The sequence below is a fragment of the Orbicella franksi genome, chromosome 7 (genome assembly GCF_964199315.1).
Source record: "Orbicella franksi chromosome 7, jaOrbFran1.1, whole genome shotgun sequence".
NCBI classification, from domain to species: domain Eukaryota; kingdom Metazoa; phylum Cnidaria; class Anthozoa; order Scleractinia; family Merulinidae; genus Orbicella; species Orbicella franksi.
Window position 1 is genome coordinate 13,448,565 of NC_138151.1, and position 21,874 is coordinate 13,470,438.

Consider the following 21,874-nt stretch of genomic DNA (forward strand, 5'->3'; position numbering starts at 1 on the left):
ACTGAAAAGAAATAGTTGACTTATATTAGTTGATTTATATTAAAACGAGATAGTTGACAAAGGTGCAGATAAAATCTCAAGCTTACATCTAATTTGTTAAATAGAAAAACGAGTGGAAGTTTGAGAGAACCAGAAAAATAATACAGTGGAAGCAAGAGCCACAGGTGAGTTCACCTAAACTTGACTCAAATGTCACAGGGAAAAAAGCAGGGAGGGGGTGGGGCTGGTAGCTACCTCTGATCTTGCCGCTTTTCTAGTTTCTATGATCACCCCAGTAAAGAAATCTGTCAATCATTTGAGAACCATAACGAGCATGCGCATAATGTGAAAATAACCCGAGGAAACCGAAACATGTTTTGTCGCCATTTTTGTTCAGGATTTGCCTTTGATTCGATAAATTTGTAATTGGCTGTTAGCAATTTTTAACGACAGCTCTGAAACAATCAGGACTAAGGGAATGAAGGACCAGCTTTGTGCTATTTTCCTGGTGAGCGTGGTTGCATTCTTGGTTGCCTGGAGAGGTTTCCCCGTCTCAGGAAAAAAACAAAACTGAAGTTTTTACTTTGCTGTGGAAATTTCAAGGTTCATTACCTTCCATCTTCACACTGACAAATTCTTCTTCTCTAATGTCTACGGAAAATAGCGATGTCAAACTGTTTTATATCCGCCATTTTATATCGCAAAGCCTCCGAGTGTAAGTCTTTAAAATATTTCTCGACTGTTCAGAGTTGTACATTTAAACTTGAGCTTACATTAAACAGGCTTTTCTGTCTAAAGTTTTTCCGTCTTAACTTACTTTCTTATGAACGACTGCATTTACTTTATGATTTTCCTGTGATGTTGAGTCTGAAGACTTTCTTTCAAGTAATTTAAATCCTGAAACTTGAAGGCAGTTGCAGATCAGTCAACAACATTGAAAATAGCTACCAGTTTGCATGTCTTGATAATACAGTGATAAATTATAGAGGTTTTGAAACCTCCATCCCTTACTGTTCAGTACCAATGTGAACTCGCAAATGCTTCTGTATATGGAAATGTCCAAAATGGACTATTTGCTAGGCACAGACTCAATGTGAACCTTTAATAGGTTGAGGTATTTCATTTACAAGTTATTGATCCACGAAAATAAAGAAAGCAGTTTCTGCTCACATGCTTTGGCATACAGTGCAGCTCAGATATATCCGAACCAAAATATACGCGTATTGCGCGTCAGCCCAATACGCGTATACGCGTATGCGTATATGCACATACGCGTATGCATATACGCACATACGCGTATACAGCATATACGCGTATGCCTGATTAGTATGTATGAGCTGACCTATTGTTTCTTCTTTTCTTATCAGGTCATTGTTGTTTTCAATGGCTTGACAGCTTGCCACAGAGCGAGAAAGAGTTTTCTTTATTTTGAATACGCGTACACAGTATACGCGCGTATGCCTACAGACTAAGCAAAATGTTAGCTGAAACTAACATTTTGCAATTGGGCACTTGACTGGAAATTAACTGACTGAATATTGATTAAAAGAGAGAGTATTTTGTCGTTAAATCAAAAATTTACTATTTTTTTTTTGTCAAATAGAACCGGGGATACACGCTTCAACAATCCCATCTTCATGGAGCAAACATCACAACCGAAAGATAACATCTTCTCGAAACAAAGTCTGAACACGGTCTGAAACGTGTGCCGAAACACACAACTTTTCCTTGAAGAAAAAATAACTAAACGTGAGCGGCGCACCATAGAAACTTTGATAAACAATTTTTTCGTCAAGGAAAGAGTATTTTACCATTTGAATGCATGATCTGTATCAAATATAAGCGGAGATATCATTTTTTCGACTAGGATCTTCAGAACGCTAATTCAGACAATAAACATTTCGCAAACGACTTGCCGACACGTGCCGAAACACAGATCTTTACTTGTAAGAACATAAAGTTCACGTGTTAAAATAGGGAGTTCAAGCGACTGTATCAATTTTCTTCCCATTTTTAGTAGCTTAAGATCAAGTGTTGATAAACGGTAGTTTGTCGGTGAATTTGCGAAGTGATCGAAATATGATAGCTTTTATTGACCGGCTGACGTTTTAACAATATGCAAATTTCGCTTTGAAGCCATTTTCATTCTCAAGAAACATATTGTCCTTTGTTTGACTAACAATGCTTCACATAAAGAAACTTGTGGGAATGCATAACAAAGAGACATATACGCGCGTATATACGCGTATATGTGCGCATATATACGCGTATATGTGCGCGTATATACGCGTATATGTGCGCGTATATACGCGTATATGTGCGCGTATATACGCGTATATGTGCGCGTATATACGCGTATATGTGCGCGTATTGACATACGCGTATACGCAAAATACGCTCGTATGATACGCGTATGCGTAGTTCGCTTATATCTGAGCTGCACTGTAATTTGTACTGGTGATAAGCATGAGTTTTATTTGTGCGGTGGGAAAAGGCTCAGTAAAACTTCTGGATATCAAAATATTTAGAGCTGCCATATATACTCATCTGCTGAGGGAGATAATTTATGAAATAGACCCAGGGAAGGCAAATGAGCTATGTTACCTGTAGTCGAGTGCTAGTAATGAGGCAGCCAGGTAAAATGGTCATTCATCCAGACAACTAACTTTAACTTGGGCAAACCTGAGTCAACAGAACCTCCACAACATTTGAAATACGCCAATTTTGAGACTTGGCTTTAAAGCTTTCGAGAATAACAAGAAAAGACATCAAGTACAGGGATCGGTAACAGTCATTTAGCCCCCAAGTCTATTAGCCCTTAACCATTTAAACCCCAACAAGAAGTCGATTAGCCCCCAACCAGAAATAAAAAAAAACCCTGTATATTCCTCGTTCTTCTTCAACTTGTGGTTGGGGGCTAACTGGCTAATAGCTAATCAAATGAGCAGTAACCAAAGGATCAGGTTTGTTTTATTCCTCTAAGGCAATTAGAGATGAGTAAGGATGTTAATATATCAAATTTGGCCTAAAGTGTTGATTATCAGTGGCTTGCTCCTGTAAGACTAATATAAAGTCAGATGAATGAAGTCTTTAATTAGCACTTTTCTCAAATGGCAATTCTTAGTGCAAGAGAGGAGCATGAACCCTTTGAAAACTGATTGAGACGTGGCAAAAAAAAATCAGTGCCAGGGAAAGGGCTAAAGAAAGAGCAACAAAATGAGGTGGTAAAGTCAAACTTCTTGCACACTCTCCATCTCAACGGCTTGATTGGACCCATTGTTTAAGCCGTTAAGTCAAGAATATCAAAACTTAAGTCTAAGGATGATCATGAAGAAACAAAAACAATCAACGACACAACTATTGTGTTGTAACCAAAGAGGTGGTGATGAATTCTCAATTCTGCCGAGGGACCTATCCAGTATTCACTTTCATAAATAATGCCAGATACTTTGCCTGAAACTGAAACAGACCTCTTGTAGTAACAGAAAAGCGCCGTACCCATTGCACTCACTATGAAACCTGCTTTAACCCTGTTGGTTAAATGCAAACAAAAAAGGTCACGAAGCTGTTAAGCTGTTCAAAAAAGAAACCCTTACATCAGGGAGTCCGGAAATATAGAAATACTTCAGTTTATCCCGTTGATAGGGCACCGCTTAGGCTACAAAAAATGCTCGAATGAAATATTAAATTCATGCCTGCAATCTGGCTCACACTGTGGAGTTCCCGCTCGCACGTTTACATTGGAACATTTACATGTATCCCCGATGCCTCGATCAAAATGTCCCAGATTTAGACGTAGGGCAACTGGAACTTTTTCTTAGACGTTTGAACGTGAAATATACACGACGTTTACAAAACTTTACAAATGCCTTCCGCTCAAGGAAGTCCGCCATGTTTGCTTTCCACAAACCAGTACTTAGTCTCACTCTGCCAAATTTCTTAACCGGGGTGATCATAGAAACTCAGTTCCAGGCCTCGCTGCTCGCCCCCCTCCCCCCTCCCTGAGAAAAAGTGTTCTCAAAATATGGTGATTTGTCAGTGTCTTGCAGATCAGGATATTTTGCTCAACCTCGTCCAATAATTGTTAAATGCTGATCAATATGCACTGCCCATCAAGTATACTTTAGATGTGTAATACACTCACTGTGTATGTAATTTCTGAGTAAAATTACAAAATGTACCTTTTCCTGGGGCAGAGCCAGAAGATCTTCTTCGTTTCATTGGAGGTTCTTCAGCAACCACTGCTGCAAACACAACTTGAATTTCAATACTGTTCATTTTCACTTCGGGTTCCACAACCGGAAGAGGAAGCATGTCAACTGCAGAGAAACAACAAAATGGTCAACAACACTTCACAATCCCTTCACAATTTATAAATGTTACCTGTACAATTCATAGCAGCTACATGTAGATCACTTAGCAGTTACACATAGATCGCCTTGCTTAGTGTACATGTACATTTGTAACTGCACATGCATTTTACGCATTGCTTGAAATCAAAGTTCTTCACTTGTAAGAACACAAGAAGAGCCAACTGCTGTAGTGACCAGCCTGTCAAAAGATTTTCAGTGAGTTTTGATCCCATGCAATGCATCATTATTCTCCTCTTTTTCATTGAGTAAACACAAGGTGACTTTGAAAGCAAATTGACTATCAGTTTATCAGGCATCCTTTGATAACCTTTTTTGCATACGGTGTACATTACCTCTCCCATCAACCCTTATAACAACATGTGAGCTCTGCTCAATTAATAGTTTTGCATTCCGCTGCTGTCAATATACTTCTAAGCTGACCTCTCAGGAAACAGAGATTCACTTCAAACATGACTATTGGTAATGGCTGTGATTAGTGGATTTGAAATCATTATTTTTGTTTGTTTTATAAAGGTTTTGTTGACAGTTGCTGCCATAATTATGATGAACGGCAGGCAAAAGTGCAGTCATTAGTTTCGTGAATTTCTGAGTTTGCATGCAGTTAGTGAAAGGTCCAGTAATCAAAAAAGATTTTCACTAAAGGAGAAATTCCCTCTTTATTGTAACTGTCCCACAATCGCAAATAAGCAACACATGGCTTTAGGCCAAAACCACCTTCAGTTGGCAACTTTGATTATAATAAGAGAACTTGTCTGTTGTGAGTGAGGCCATTATCTTTCAAAATAATTATATATGTACAGTGCAAACCTTCAGAAGCAGTTTGAATACTGGTGATTTCTATTCTGAGGTTCTCCTCTGAGAAAAAAAACAAACAAACTAGGTGAGTGAAGGTTCTATAATAACAAATACAACATTTATAATTATTAGACAAAATAATTGTAGGTTCACACCAATACATGTAGTTTTCATTACTGTACATGCATTTTATTGTTTTTTTTAAAGAGGTTTTATTAGTACTAGCATATTAAAAATTTGAAAAAGGGAACTTGGAAGAGAATTGACCAATCAAAACATTTACTGAGAACACTGATGAAACACTTTGTTGATTATCAACTTGACATTGACAAAGGTAATCAAAATACCACTGATAGTACATATAAACAGCTAAGTCAGTGACTTTTTCAGCTTCTCTGTCAAAGCAAAATCCGAACGAGAGATAAAATTCAAATTAATAATCAACTGCCAGGTAATGTTCCCTACCGATCCTAACAAACATGTACATGTGCAATGCGTGCAATGTATAAGATAAATGGACGATTTCTTACAGTTCCTAGTGATCAACACAAGGTCTTTAAATTTAAAACAGAAATTTGGCAACTTACCACTTAAAACTGCAAGCACAGTAAGCATCTGGTCCGGGTCTCCATCGCCAAGAGCTTGGTCTTTCAAAATGCTTTGAACAGTAGTAAGCTACAGTATATTAAAAAAGTAAATCCAGAAGAATTATTTCGACTATTTATATGTACAACCATGCAGTGTAATCCAAGCACATTGTATGCTGTACAGTGTATAATAGTACATGTACAATGTACATGTGCATGTAGCTGCACACATCAAGGGAAATTAGTGAAACAAGTTAGACCTACATGTACATACACCGGCCTGTACGAGTACAGTAGAACCCCGGTAACACGAACTCTGAAGGGAAAACAAAAAACTGTTCGAGTTAGCGAGGTTTCGAGTTATTGGGATCGATTAAAATATTCAGTTTTCTAAATAATTAATAGTTTATTGATTTTCAGCACTTTGGTATATATACAATGCAGTGTAAATTAAAGTTATTTCACAAGAAACTAATACATTTGTGATAACTGTGACAATTATACATTCTTATGACAATGCAATACTGTGAATGTAACTTAGTTTATTTAATACACTCAATATATGTTCCCTTTTGCGTTGGGGTTGTCCTATCATATCCGTAAAGTTCTTATTGCTTAGGCACAAAAAATGAATGCAGCGTCTGCTGTCGTAGGGAGCTCCTGAAGATTCTTTCTGCTAATGCCTCTATTTGCTGTACATGGCTTCTGATTTCCTCTGCATCCTTGTTCACCAGCATCAATTGCGGATCTGACTTCGCTTGCAGTGATCTGATCGTTGCACTGATTAAAATCAAATTGCTCCAGTCTTTGTTCTAGTGTTAGAATTTGATCACACGATAAGAAAAGCTAATGGGATATCCCAATGGGCACCCGTGGAGAGTTATGAGAACCAGAAATTTGAGTTATCAGGGTAAATTTTGATCAAGGGAAATGAAATTCAGTTCAAGTTTGCGGGAATTTCGAGTTATTCGAGTTTGAGTTAACTGAGTGAGTAGAATGACTGAAAAGTTGGGTCAAATCCGAGGGAATTGAGACTCAGTTCAAGTTAGCGGGGGAGTTCAAGTTATCCGAGTTTGAGTTACCGGGGTTCTACTGTATTAATTTCCTTTTTTACAAGTATGATGCTACAGGATGCACAGTGCAGGTGCATGTACACATTAAACACTGGACTTCTGAAATTCTGCGTGGTCACATGGCTGCGAATTTCAAGTAAATCCGCAAAATTCTCAAACACACACAAAATACTGTAAAATTCACTAGAAATCTTACCAAAGATATGTCGGCACAACATATACGAAAGTTATCTTTAAGCCTTTAAGGGCCAATCATACATTTTCATACGCTGCGGGGTCATGCACTTTGTACCACTTGTGACGTCATTAATTTAGGCGTCAACAGATATTCTTGATTAGCAGCTAATAGAGCTACAGTAGGATAGATCTATCTGCACAGCTGTCCGTTTTGGATATCAGCTGCATTGCGACATACACGTAGCTAACTGAAAAACAAACTGTGAGCATTTTTTGCTGCAAAATTGGTTGTAAAATGGCCCATTACACTTAAAATCAATCAAGGTTCAACAACAAACTTTTTACGGCTGGCAGAAAGGATATGAAGAGCAAAAGTTAGCAAGTGTAAAATGGGCAAGAAAAAGGAAAGGCAAAGGCCAAGAAAAAAAATTGGATCAGGCCAGCGAAAAAAGTCCAATTTTTTGGCTTATGTGCATGCTCCAAAGTAAAATTAATTCATCAATTGTACATTTTGGTACCAAATCTCGGGGAAATCTTCCCCCTTGATAATATTAAATCACTTTTTCAACAAAGTTGAGACCAATTCAGGGTCATGGCAGCCAAAAACCCAAGTTAATGGCAAAAAAACAGCACTTTTTGAGTAAATCTGGCCGTTATTTCAAGGGTTGATACATGTAGCTGCTGGGGCGGTTTACTTGCCGTAAACTTGCAAATTTATCCCAAAACTTCACCATCCCAAACAACATCCCAAAACTGAGCAGTGGCCATCATGCAAAAAGCTTTGCCATTGGTGCATTTCTCAAGTGCACTGTTGTTGAAACAGCAAATGAACATCTCTTTAAGGGTTACCATATACCTTCAGGGGTGTCTTGCATCCAAGCGATGAAGCGCGTCTGGGTTAAGCTGTAGATACCTAAACCCCTATATCAAATTGAAGCTTATAGAACTGGCAACATGTATCAAACTATACCACGAATTTTGAAATAAAATGAATTGCCGATTTTTCCATGAACACTAAATGCAAGTGCCCTAATCACCTTTTGGAAGCTACAAGTCAAAGCAAATTTTGTTTTTTTCCCAATTTATTTTTTTTCCTCGGTTTCAGAACAAAAAGCGTCAAAAAAGCGTGTCTTTGCTTTGCCATATTCAATTGCAGTAAAAAGTTACAGAACATTTTCGAAATAGGATTTATAAAATGTGAAGTGATCGTACAAAAATCACTCTCGGAGAAAAAAATATTTTGAAATAAACAATTAGCAGACATGTTTTTGTTTTTGATATGTTAATCTAGCTACTGTCCAAATTTGAGGGTAACCAAAGAAATTCCCTTTGAGTTGTAACTCTTTTAAGTGTCTGCTTCAAGGGGAAAAAATTTATTCGAGAAAATAGCACAAACAAAATGTTCTTGCTCCACAAACAAACTCTGCCCACAAATGCGTTCAACTGGGTTCTCAGATCACCGAGCCAATCAGCCCTTGGAAATTTCACTACCATTACCCTCGCAGTGAAATTTACACGTAAATCTCTCAAATACCCCTGTGTTTTGCAATGCGCTCAAGCCGGAGAGATCATTTTTCTGTAGCTCGGTTTTTCTTGAAGCTGGTCTGGCAAAATGGGGAAGACGAAAAAGGATATGAACGCTAGAGTGGCAGGGTAAAGAAAACAAACAATAGAAAGCACGGTGGAGCAACTGTGCAGGGATAATATTCCAATGGGTCTCAATGAGTACAATGATTCATCAGTATTGTACTCAACAGAAGAGTCACTGTAAACATTGCTGTTATCGCTGTTAAGTTCCCAAATTTTTACAGAACCTTTTTCTTCTCTTGACTCGATCTTTTTGCCCGCTTGATACGATAGCTATAGCTTCAGCCATGAGGCCAACTTTGGCTTCTTCACCCCGAGATGTATTTTCATTCATTCTTCACTGTTTTTGCTTTTTCAAACTGGTCCACAAAGTTTTCTGTGGACCATGTTTACTTATAACTTATAATAACAGAATTACATCTAATACGAAAAATGCTTGGATAGCAAAGCTGATCAACTGGGTAATATTTCTGCGAAAGTCATCTCAGTTGATTGCATACACGTTAAAGGGCTGTCAATCAAGCGGGAACTTTTATTTCCAGTCAAAACCTAAACCCTCCATTTCTCTGCCAATATTTAGTGGTTTTTTTTCAATTTTTTTTTTTCAGAAATTAGAGATTACTCTTCGACCATTACTTTGACCCAAAAATCCAAATTTAAAGAAAATTGCCGATCTGAAGGTATACAGTAGCCTTAAAAAAGAACCTTGTGGCCAAACTAATAGCAAACACATAAGACAAGTTACTCAAATTTTCCTGCAAAAACACCCATTCTAGAAAGGCAACATTTACAAGTATGAGTCAGTGTTTCCGTTGCTGCAGTTGTTATTGCAAAGGCCCATCACTTTCCCCCAAAAATAGTAAAATTGCCATCTTTTTTTCGTTAAAAATATTTTTCAGGCAAGATTCGCCCAGAAAATTCCCACAAAATTCTCATGAAATTGGCAGTTTTTTCTGCAAAATTTGAGTCAAAAAGTCCCGCGAAATTTGTCTTTCTTCCACAACCTATCAGAAGTCTTGATCATTCCCCCATTGTACAGTAGGACATTTTGTAAATTCATAACACAGTGAATAAATTTACATGTACTTGATTAAGTACTGTACATGTATGCTTTTGTTGGTTTCCAGGGCACTCTTAACACCTTACACTGTAACAAACTGTAAAATATTGGTTTAAAATCTGATTTTGTTACCTCAATGCCATTAAACACAACCACATAACCAGTAAGCTGCCGGTCTAGTTTCTCTTCCAATAGCTTTCTAACATCTTCAGCAGAGCTTGAAGCACTACACTGCAATTGCAGAGTGACATTCCCCTGGGTACCACCCTCAGATGCCATATCATCACTAGATGCTGCCATAAGTCAGAAGAATAAACCTTGACAAAATCAAAAGACAAGATGCATCATTTTGAAGAATATAATAACTTTGAATTCATGTCTGAACTATTAAACAAAACAAGTGGATGTCAGTGGATGCCCATTAAGTTTAAGTACATTGTACATGTACATGTATATTACATGTATAATGTACATTATGTAGTAGTCAATTCCTCTGGGCTAAGCATACAGTACATGTAATAAAATATTATAATAATGCAAATGCTGCAATCTGATTGGTTTAGCCATCACACATCGCACACTTTCACTGAGCCAACAGTGGCTGGAGGTCATTTCCAGATTGACTATGTGTCTTCTTACCTGAAGTATTAGAGGAGGATTTAGAGACAATACAGAATCAACTACATGTAGCCCAGGACTATCAGAAATGACTTTCTTTACATGCCGCTTATATAAGCTATATGTACATTTGCAAATATTTTGAAGAAGACTGGATAGTACTTGTTAACAACATAATCAGATCTTAGATTTTTACATCAAATATTGAGTGGGGAAGGGGCGGGAGCCCAGGGGGGGCACTGCCATATATGGGCTATGTAGGTATGTGCCGCTGTGAAGGGTATGTTTTTCAAGCAGTTTACTCTAGGATGGGTATACAAATCAGAGCATTTGGGCCTAGAATAGGGTATCATTTTTCACGCAACTGACTAGTTGGTTGAAGATTTTATCTAGGCTAAGGAAACCAGGAATTACCACTCAAAATATAAAAAAATTAAATCGGCAAGTTTAAATTTACGCAAATCAGCCTCAACAGTGTCGATAGATGGGGGGATTTGGGGAGTCTACTCTAGTATAGGGTAGCAAAATTCAGCTGAACTAGTTCTGGTATAGGCTAAGGGTTTCAGGGTCCCAGCGACACATCCCCACCCAGAAATTCCCAAAGTACCCCTGCCCCCTCTGGGGGTGGGAGGCTATTTTAAAGAGTGTTTGTGCAAACTATTTTTTCACCCACAAATTTTTTTACAAGTGCCACCAAACTTCAAAGATGTCATTGACTAGCTTTGGAGGCAGTGATTTTTTTTAACAGGCAAGAAAGTCCTTCATTTGTTTCTTGACATTCATCCTTCCTCAGGCCATCGTAATTGACACATTTGTCGCCAAATGATAAGTTTTGTCTTAGAGCCAACAGGGCCTTATTATAACTCTCGTGATTAAAGACTAGACTGGGAGGGAGGGGAGGGTAGAGAGTGACAAGGCTTCGATTCAAGAATAAACTGGGAAGGAGGGGAGAGAGCGACATTCCCATTGACTTTTTTTACAAAGATGTGATTATTTCCTTGGACTATGGCTCACTGTGTCATGTTCTCTACAATAATATGGCTTCAAAACCGCTGCAAAAGCACAACAAACCATCACAGACGAAGCAAGACAATGCCTCGTTGTACCTCTGTTCGCTGGATTGGCGTTTCAGTGTCAAAAACAGAACAGAAATCGGCGAAGAAGGCGATTTCCGCTCGACAAAATGAGACGCTTTGCCTCGCGATCTTACCTGACTCATCGAGTCTTCCGCCGGAAACACTTCTGCTGCCTCAAATTCTCCTTGAAATCGACCCTTCTCTTCGAACCAGACTGCACAGAATGAACTGCTCATATGACTAACGCGTGATTTCATATACAACAACAAACTAGTCGGTCACTTTTCTGAAGATTTCCTTCCCACGTAAAAAGTTTGAAGAGCAAGGTGCTACACCTGGCCCTAAACTGGATGTGACGTCACACCAACTTCCTCATTCACATCAGCCTCGTTCCCAAAGAGATCTCTGGGAACGAGGCTGGTTTCACGTCAGACTGACTCTCCCCCAGTACCCCGCAGTCATAAAAATTTTCATGCCTAAAAATATCCTTTTTTAATAGCGGAAAACTGATGCCTAGTGGATGCCCAATAACAACTCGGGCCTGTGCAATATTAATTTCGAGTCGGGGAGGGGAACTAGGAGGCTCGAATACCGGAGCGAATTTTTGTGTGATCATGTGAGTAAAGCCATTTATTTATTTTCCATATATACCTTTTTCGATTTTACATTGTTTCTGTATCTCTGTTTTCAAATGAACCGGGTGTCTTTTTCTCACCTCTTGGTGTTAATTGGCTTCCTGTGGCGGGGAGAGGGGGGTGCTTATGGGATGCTCGCCCCGCCCTGAGAACCATAACTCCTTCCATTTTTGACAGAAAAGCTTTCCCACATATCCATTCCAATACGCTTTAACCGGCCCTGAAAGTAAGTCCCGCAGAAATCGTTTCACTCAACAAAAAACTTTATTCTTTAAAAAATTCTGAAATCTGTAATTGCAAACCCCCAAATAGGCCTCTGCAACCCCTCATACTTGTAAGATACATTTGGAAAAGCCCTTCCCCGTGCTTTTTTCTGTACTTTAACTCGTGGGCGAAGCGACCTGTCCAGTCCCTTATGGGGGAAACCCCCACCCGGCAAGGGCTATTCAATATCTTTTTTTTTTTTTTTTCAAACTCTCTGAAAACTGTAAGAGCGTGGCAACCCCCATGCAAGATTTAAGAAGCTTCTAATTGGATTGAAAAGTCAACACAAATTATTTACTTTATATATGTTTTTATTTTACATCCTTAACTTGACCTTAATTTTACTGTATTTTTACTGACATATACAAGCTACCCAGTAGCAATAAGAGAGGGGAAAACAGGTAAAAATACAACTTGAATTAAAAATCTCTTTTGCATGCATAACATAACATGTATACATATGAGAACTTACAACTACTGTTTTTAATAATTGTTTTGTATCTTTTAGAGCAAATGTACACAACTTACTTTTAAAATATCAACACTCATGGAATAAACTGGAAAATACTTCCTTTTAACAAATTCATTGATTCCTTTTATGAAAGATTCCTCATTAGCAGAAGCAACACCTATCACTTCCAACCTGAGAAACTTGTTAACTATAATTAACTGCAAACTTTTTTGGCCTTTTTTGGCCACTTTGTTTTTAACATTGGAAACACCTACGTTAATAACTGCAAAATTCTTAAAACAACCTCACAACTGTGGTTTTATAAACAACTTAAAGCTTTCTTGGACCATTATGAACTAGGACATCTTACGGGAACCTACTAAATCTTTTTTTTTTTGGTATTTATTTCTTCTTTCTTAACATGGAGAATCTGAGCATACACAGTATGCATAATATGAAAATTGTGACAAGCAAATTATATGACCCTATAAATATCTGTTTCACTAGATACAACTTTAAGCTCAGTTATACAATTTGCTGTTCAGAATTTTGGTTGGGGGACGAATCGATACGATTCATAAAAAAGAGGCTAACTGCCTATTTAGTGCTTGATACAAGCTACAAAAGCTATTACCGAAGTAAAACACGTTTGGGTTATCAACAACAAAAAAGGGAAAACTAGAACAGAAGACTAAAGTCGAGAGATCCTGCAAGTTTGCCCTCTTCAACTGAAGAGGAAACAAGTAGATCTTCAACTTCAGGTGACATCACTGGTTCTCCACAGACCGAGTCCTCCACGAAATCTTCACACTTGTTAACCATGGGATCGTAGCCAAGGATCTTGGGGATATTGCACATGAACTGGTAGACATATCTTTTGCCATGGACCTTTTCAATGACATTCTTGCCATAATAGTAGCGAAGGCCACGGCTCAGCTTCTCATAGTTCATGGTAGGCTTGTTCTTTTTCTTACCCCACATCTTTGCCACTGTCGCAGGCTGAAGGATTTTGAACTCATAATCCTCTTCCTGGGTCCACTTGATCAAATTCGTGCATTCAATGTTGATAAGAAGCTCAAGAAGAAACTGCCAGAGCTGGATGGGACCATCACCTGAGATACAGGTTAAAAGAATAATAAATATATAAACCAGAAATCTAGACACCACACATGGGCTTCACATCCAATTGAAAACAAAACAGCATAACACTGTACATTGTATTATTTATTCACCTCGATATTTGACTGGTGGTTTGGGTCCACGCTTTCTTCTTCCCTTTGGTGGAGTGACAGGCACAGCTGGTTCTGAGGGAAATAACAAAGATAATTAAAACCCGAGATTAAACACCAACAACAGCAGTTCTTCCACAAATTTGCCAGACAGCTGAGCTACATTCAAGCAGCAAGATAGTTCTTACCTTCTTTAACATCAGCTTGGGGCTGTTTTTCAGCATCTTCGTGTACTGAATGTGGGGAACCTAAATTGCTCAAGATTTCTGTAAAGAAAAAGGAAAATAAACAATTGAGCATGTGTGAAACACCTAAAAAGAAGTCTGGAAGCCACATTAGTAAAGATTCTCATCAAAATTATGTTCCTTGCAATTTCTGACTCACCTTCAAGGTCGCTAAGGTCGCTCATGTCTTCCACAATACCCTCGTCAGTGCTGTATGCATTTGAACCAGCTTCACTGAAGGACGGGCTGTGGGGTGGGCTGGCAGATGGATAACTACACTCTGAATTACAGCAACTCGGAGATCTTGCCTCTATCTTCATCTGCACTGGGAGCACTGTGGGTATCACTGTGAGTGGATATTGTTCCCTTGGTACTTCATTGGCTACTTCATCCTGGTCCTGGAACTTGTCAAAAACTGACAGGTCAGGCGGCTGATCAATATCTGCAGGAATAAGACACACAAATTAAATGCACAATATTTCACATCTTTTTTTTTTTTTTTTTTTTTTTTGCCCAGAGGGGTGAATATACTCTTACCTCCCACACAAAACCCATTTAAGTGAACAATAGCCAGTGGTTGACAGGTGTCAATTATGTAAGTCACAAGATGGGTTTCGAAACCGAATCTGCATAATGAGTGGTTTCACTTTAGAACGGTGGGGTGTCTAAAGAGTGCTTATCAAAACGGGAAAAATAGACAAGAAATCCGGCGCTCACCGTTTTCCAAATCGAAATTGAAAACAGCGTAGTCTGGAAGGTTTGGCGCACCATTGAAAATGTTATCAAATTCGTCCTCTTCGTTCGTCAAGTGTTCCATGTAAGACATGTGAGGAACGCCGTCCACTGCTGAAAGACAAAATGAAACGAGATAAGATTTCTAAGAAGACATGGCATTTTTTCCGCTTTCGATAACGATCGTCAACAACTTCGGGTGTGCCGCAATTGAAACCTTGTACGTTTCTACAAATTTATGACGGGTTTACGTCCTTTACCTTGAGCAGTCGATGAGGGAACAAGCTGGTCTGCTCGTTGAGCAGGCACGAGTCGTTCAAATCCTGGAGCTGGCGTGGCTTCTGGTACGCTTGGCTGATTGGCGTGCAGAATGTTCCACTGGTTCATCTGCGTCAAGTGATTCAGTTGGAACGTTCTAAGATACTGGAATACCTGAAAGAAACCAAAAACAAAACGACGCCATGAAGATAAGGTTCCCTGCCTGAAACGTTTCCGCGAACGTGGGTGTGATGTGAAATGTTGGGGCACGCGATCGCAATCGACACGTAGGCCTAAAGTCTGAGGTCTTGTTTTCGATTCAAAGCAATCAGAATTTGTTAAATTTCGATGTACACTGTAGAAACTGTACTCTAGTACGAAAACGAGTTCATTTAGACACCCTGGGTGAAAAAAATCTTATCGCGCTGAAGCGACAAACACAAGATTAACACTTACCTCCAACTGATCGAGTAGCGGCGTGCTTCCAACCATGTTTGCCATCTTTTATCAAAAGTATCTAGAAGGAAAGAAGCCAACGTCATCATTAATAAACGTTTTTCGACGATCTAAACCTTTAAAATCGATCAAAACCTTTGAAAACGACAGAGGTGGGTGCTTGCCGAAGCACGTTTTCGAAAGAGGAAGTTGGAAGATTACTTCGAACTGATGGCTGCAAAACAACGGCTAAAGCACAACGAATTCGCATAAGATTTCTCTGCAAGAAACTCCATTTACCTTGCAATTCGAAGTGATGAAAATTTAACCGTGTGAAAACGTTCTCAGGTCAAAATTTGCTCGTCTCTGGGGTACAACAAGGACTTTCCTACTTATTCAACAACACGATGTAAACTGGATGAGTTTGTGCTTTGCGAGGGCGTTTTGAGCATTTTTCAATCGTTTTGACAGGGACTTTCCCTTTGCTAAAAATAATGTCGATCCTGGTTGTTGATTGGTTAGTTCTTCAAATACGTAATGCAGGTCAGAGATCATTGACGTAAGAATGGGCGCGGGGGAAATAGCATTGTCTCATTGACCAATCAGGAGCAGTCTCTAGGAGATAATTTCGGCTTGGAGCACGTAAATGCAAAGTCCTCTCGGTCAGACAATTCTCGGTATAATGACCCACTACGCATGCTTTCGCTTTCCAACAATGATTGACAGTTCTAAGAACGATGGATGAAGCCCTTTGTGCCCTTTTCTCAGAAAATAGAACGGGCAAAACAAAAGCGTGAAACTTTTGCGCACGAAAATTATATCAGTCATGCCACATAAACCACTCTAAAATTAATACAATTTGAGAGTTATCTGTTGGAAAAGGGTCAAGACTAATTTTATATCGCTCAGTACGAAAGCTATACAGCCCTGTCATGAACGTCACACGACAGTCTTTATTTCAAAGTTTTAGCATTGTAAATCTTGTCCTCCAAATTCAGGAACATTTTGCTGTTGTGTCCCGGCTCAGACAAATTATAATGCCCGTTGAAGCCGGCGATGAAAATTACCAAAAACAACGAACTGGTCAGATGGACTCTCTAAGAATTCCAACTTTTTCGCGGTAATATTTTTTAGTGTTCTCAGAATGGCTAAAAATAGCCCGGTGCTTCACAGAAAGGCGAAACCGAAAACGTATTTAAATATTAATGCAGGGCAAACAACTTCCTCTTCCAAGAATGCTGCGTACGTGATGTGAATGATAAACAACCTGGATTGTATTTATAAACACTGACCGTAATTACTTTGATATGTCTCTCGCACTCGGCATCAGACCAACATTTTTCGTTCACCTGGTGTCTGTTTCAATGTCCGTGAGCGTCATTTTGTTGGGGGGGGGGGGGTGGGGGGCAAGAGAGGGTAGTAATTATTCTAGGCGGCTTGTAGGTTCTTATGTTTTGAGAATTAGACAGACCCGAATGTAACTCAGAAAAAATAATTCAGAGCTCCGAATACATTATTTTATTCCAGAGTATACTTATCACAATTCCCCCGTTTTATCTTGTGAAACTGAAACGAAAATTAATCATGAACAGATTGCAGAGACACTCCTGACCCTGCACTTGGCCTCCCCTCTCCTTCCCAGACAAATCCACGCAGTCACATGAGTGCGGAGGGCTAATGTAAACAATGTTTTGCCTTGGCGTGGGTCTTGACAAATGATATCGACACACAGGTGGAATCATGAAAGCACTTCAACGACGGTAATTTTATATCCGAATCGACTGTCAAAAATCGTGACTCATCTTACTGTAGAGCGCTATACTGTATTTCAACGTTAACGAGCAGTAGTGGCGTCATCAATATATATATATATATCGTTTTGCCATTTTTTTTTTTTTTTTTTTTTTTTTTTTGGCTATTTTTAAAATTTATTATTTTCCTCAAAACGTGATGCAGCTTAATCATTTTCAGCTCGAAACAAAGTCGAATTTTATCGAAACACAGACAAATCTATGTACACGTTTTAGTTCAGTTGCATATCCCCTCATCTCAGCCGCTGTCCACTCTTCACCTTATATGTTTTTCGTTAACATGTAAAATGAAATCTTCCGGTATCGAAAGAACGGAGCGGTTCCGAACGGGAAAAGCGTGAAATTATCAAGCTTCAGTTATACACTGCTCGATAAGGGTAATAAAGTAACTGGGTTACCAACATATCAGATATCGTTTCCATGAAAAATTGTCACATACCTATTCAATAAGCCTACTCCCAAAATAAGCTTATATTCAATTGTGCTATCCAAGTTTGAAATCGCAAAAGTTGCACCAAAACAATGCCTCTAGACCAGAATTTTAATTTAATAAGCGATAAATTTGGCTGAAACAGCGGTATATCCATACTATAAACGTGAAAGTACATTTAATACTGGTTGTCCATGATGATCAGTAGTACGGTGGTTTTTTCAGGGAGACCTTTGATTTCAGACTTTAAAAGTTTCTTGCGACTGAAACGCTGTGTAATAAACCCGGAAGAGGACGGATATCATTGCTTCTATATTATTTATTTACCCTCCTTCTCATCGGTCGAGTCTTCTTTACGTTTATTCCTTTCCATATTTCGAACTCATTAAAATTGCCTTCGCGCTTCTACTTGGAAGTTAGTACGGAAATTTACCGTCATGAAACCGTGGCATACGACGCCATCTTTGTTTTGAGACGCTGCGATCCAAATACGTACCCCGTCGAATATGCAAATTACAAACACGATAGAGCCCTTGTAACACCGGAGAGAAGGACAGAGGCAATTCAGGCTCAGGTAGCGTTCCTTTCAACCAAGCCAAATCCGGATTTTCAATTCCATATATGGCCAAACCAATCTCTGATTGCAAACTAAACAATTCATGTCCGAAGATGGATGGTTCAAATTGGAAACCAAAACTGGCTCCATCTTTGTTTTGTAGAAAGTCGTTCTCAGGCCCCCTGTCGATGTGGCTTCTTCAAGAAAATAAATTTTGAAGGTCTTACTTAAAATGGTTGCTATGGCAACCACCACACCCTTTTGAGGTTTTAATTTATAGCATTGACGCCAACAGTTCCTGCTCTTTTAATTTATAAGCATTTGATCTGACTTTCAAACAAGCACATCTTGTAAGTTTCTGTTTCGTTCTGTGCAATCAACCAAAGCTGTTTTCAGTGCTTTTTACAAGCTTTATTTCGAAATAACCTTGTTTTGCACCAAGCCCAGCGAACAAATTATCTAGTGTCACGTGACAGATGCTAAAATGTTTCGATTTTTTTGTTGATTGCATCACGACACTATTAGACTTTGAGTACCCCAAGTTTCAAGAATTCCTCTTAAATACTTTCCAAAGTAGAAATGTTGGCGTGAAGACAGTTAGTACAAAAGTAGACGTTTGGGGAAAATGCACTTAAAGTTTCTTACACGATGGATTGGGGAGGGTTGCAGGCTGCATATCGGGGGGAGTGTAATGGTTGTTGCATTTTGTAAAAAGTTACCGCAGTTGTAGGAAATATCACTTTTTATAAGGGAAATGAATGAGCCTGTGATGGTGATTCAGGCACCGCTTTTCACATGCAGGTAATTACAATCATCGAGTTGTACATGTCTTAATAGCGTTTCTATAAACTGTTGTTCATTTTTGTTGAACACTGATCTATATCTGTGGTGACTTTCTGACTGTAAACAACCGTCGCTATGGCCGTTGCTACGTAATTATACCACTGTGTACTTTCCTTGAATTTCACACTCATCTAGAAGCAAATTCTGCAAGATCGTTTCAAAATGCTTTTTACAAGTGTTCAAGGGCTTTAAATCTTATATATTTTTTTTAAAAAAAAGGGCATTTTTCCTGAACGTCGTCGTTGTTTAGTCTATCGGACCACCTTATCATTTTTCCTTTACAGCCATCTTCATATTTTGTCCAACAGATGACAAGTTGACATTTGATGCGCGTGTTTTAGACAAGGAACTATACAGCTAACGTTAACATTTAGCTTACTTGAACTACCGCGCTCAATATTCTAAGAGTTCTCCGTCCCTCGGAGTTTCGCACTAAAAAGCATCTCTGGCAATTTCTCCACATATTCTTGTCCACACCACAGGGGACCCGTACAATGTATTAGCAATAACATAGCCATTCCACACTATAACGCTAAACACCACCTGAAAACGCGTAACGTCGGACGAGCATGCGCTGAGTTTGAATACTTTAAAAAAAAAAAAAAACCTTGTCGAAAGGAATCTGTTTCCCACAGCAACAGCAAAACGGTGTTCTTAAATTACTGACTCCGAACAGCGTTTTCAAATCGCCCCGTCTTTTCTTTCGGATTAGTCATTGTTGTAAAAAATTGCAATCCGGTGAGTTGGCGGCTTAAACTTTGAAATCTCCCAACCCCACCTCCGCCCCCACTATGCCATTTAATAAACCAAGGCACCTACAACGACAAATAGACCATTTCCAAGTTACCATGTGCCTCTGTTTCAAAAGGAGTCTTCGTGCAAAACCTTTCTTATGAAGATGAGTTTGATTTGCTTGAAATTGAAGCACATATTTCCCTGATATGAATGGTTCACTCAGAGATTCGTTTTGAGACACACAAAAGACAACTCGGAAGTGGCCTATTAAGCGCAAAGTGGATAGATCGCGAGTAAACAGGAAGGCCTGAAAAAAAAAATACCATAACATTACATAACAACGTTTAATTTTATTCGCAAGAGAATGTTCTGAGGCTTTGAATTTTCTGAGACTTCCAACAACTAAAATAGTACTCTTAAGACTACACTGACTATAGTAATTGAGCATAAATCAGCTAAAATCACCATGTGATAAACATGCACGATATTTTGCGCGTGTAAGGTTGTTCCTGTAGCGCGCGCTGCTTTTAGTATCAAGGATCACGCGCAGCTTTTGTGCTGTAGCTACAGTCAGCTAAAGTAGCTAGTAACGGATTAGTGTGCTGTCTGCAAACACAGCGGTCAAAAGTATGGTAGTGATTCCCATCCCTGACTGCAATTTTAGTATTAAAGGAGTGTTTGCACACTAATAGACATCTAGGTCATGGTCTTTAAATGGTCTCTCGATGAAACTGAATCTGATTGGTTTAAAACAGCGCGCGCGTTTACTCTCCTTCGGTTATGTCACAAAGCAAAACAGTTCGTTCACAAAGAGACAAGCGCCTGATTAGCCGTGCCTTTTGAAACTCTTAAATCTTGTTATAAAACAACGACATACAACGACGTAAACAGTTGAGATGGGTCTAACCTGGAGCTCTTATAAGTTGAAGAGAAAAGAGAAAAAAGATTATGAAAGGTAAGTGAAATTCTATTTATTATCAATCCTTGTGCGGCATGCATGGGGCGCATAAAGCCTCAATTTAAGGGAAACTCTATTACGCCCATACAAATTTCTTGGTCAGTTTTCCTTCAAACTTGATTAGACCTGGAATTCAATGTTTACTGGTAGCACAATTGACTTCGGTTATAACAACACATGCAGAGTTTGGAAAATAAGTAAACGAATCGTTCACACTGAATTAGCTATCATATCTGTTTTTCACTGAAAATACTGCTTCCAGTATTGCCATCTGTAATAGACACCCTCTCTCTCTCTCTCTCTCTCTCTCTCTCTCTCTCTCTCTCTCTCTCTCTCTTTGTAATCGAATCTATTATTTTTCTTTACCGACTGAAGTTTTTGGTGGCAATAACGAACTTTTACAACTCTGATGAAGATGGACTGAGGCCACCGAAAATTCAGTAAAGAAAAATCATAGATCGGATTACAAAAAAAGTTAATTAAATCTCTTTAAGCGGGTTTCTTTTTTCGCTTTGCTTATTTTAATTTTTTTTACCCCTTTGTAGGCATAGAACTATTTTATTAGATAGAAATTTTTTTAAGATTTCAACCCTGAATAGAGTACCTCTTGGTTTGCTATCGATCAGGAAGCTAAAAAAGGAATTAAAAGAAGCAGATGAATGTATTGCTCGTCTCCAGGAACAACTGCAGCTCGAAAATGGGTGAGTTTTCTAAACGTGTGTCACCATATGAACTCTACAGCGCTACAATTTTAACCTTAAAATGAAGGACATATTTTTGTTTTTCCTTTCATGTTTCTATTACGAGAATAAATAGTTTGTTAGCTGAGAAAGCATAAGTACTAGTGCCTAGTCCCAGCCAATGATGGGACCGGCCACCGATGCTTGGATGTGCTACACAACAATGGAAAGAGTAATGAAGTGAAAGCTCTTCACTGTATTTTAGCTTTTACACTCTTTATTTTTTATAAGAATATTGTTTTTCCGGT

At 38.8% G+C, this 21,874-nt stretch overlaps 2 protein-coding genes across 7 annotated transcripts in view; both read right to left on the reverse strand.

Annotated features, from left to right (window-relative positions):
* The window catches only part of LOC145493790 (uncharacterized), a 39,558-nt gene extending 27,764 nt beyond the window's left edge, over nt 1–11,794 (reverse strand). Inside the window, exons 1-5 of one of the 4 annotated variants that reach the window (XM_081473258.1) lie at nt 11,460–11,794; nt 9,764–9,948; nt 5,735–5,822; nt 5,160–5,207; nt 4,161–4,298 (exon numbers count right to left, since the gene is read on the reverse strand). In XM_081473258.1, the coding sequence (XP_081329384.1) occupies nt 4,161–4,298; nt 5,160–5,207; nt 5,735–5,822; nt 9,764–9,931 (442 nt within the window). In that variant the 5' untranslated portion in view covers nt 9,932–9,948; nt 11,460–11,794. Of the gene's footprint in view, nt 1–4,160; nt 4,299–5,159; nt 5,208–5,734; nt 5,823–9,763; nt 9,949–11,459 lie in introns of those variants that run through there. The other 3 variants (XM_081473257.1, XM_081473256.1, XM_081473259.1) reach the window with 3 other exon arrangements.
* Nucleotides 11,795–12,547: 753 nt separating this feature from the next.
* On the reverse strand, nt 12,548–15,992 carry LOC145493793 (uncharacterized). Of its 3 annotated transcripts, none has more exons than XM_081473262.1 (8): nt 15,854–15,992; nt 15,575–15,635; nt 15,121–15,292; nt 14,846–14,971; nt 14,289–14,570; nt 14,093–14,170; nt 13,908–13,979; nt 12,548–13,787 (listed from the first exon to the last, which is right to left on the reverse strand). In XM_081473262.1, the coding sequence occupies exons 2-8, from the start codon at nt 15,617–15,619 to the stop codon at nt 13,354–13,356; spliced, it is 1,209 nt and encodes a 402-aa protein (XP_081329388.1). In that variant the 5' UTR covers nt 15,620–15,635; nt 15,854–15,992; the 3' UTR covers nt 12,548–13,353. The 3 variants fall into 3 exon arrangements, with proteins under 3 accessions (XP_081329388.1, XP_081329387.1, XP_081329386.1); XM_081473260.1 differs by having other exon boundaries at nt 12,550–13,787; nt 14,846–14,974; XM_081473261.1 differs by having other exon boundaries at nt 12,549–13,787; nt 14,846–14,974; nt 15,575–15,992.
* Nucleotides 15,993–21,874: the final 5,882 nt, after the last annotated feature.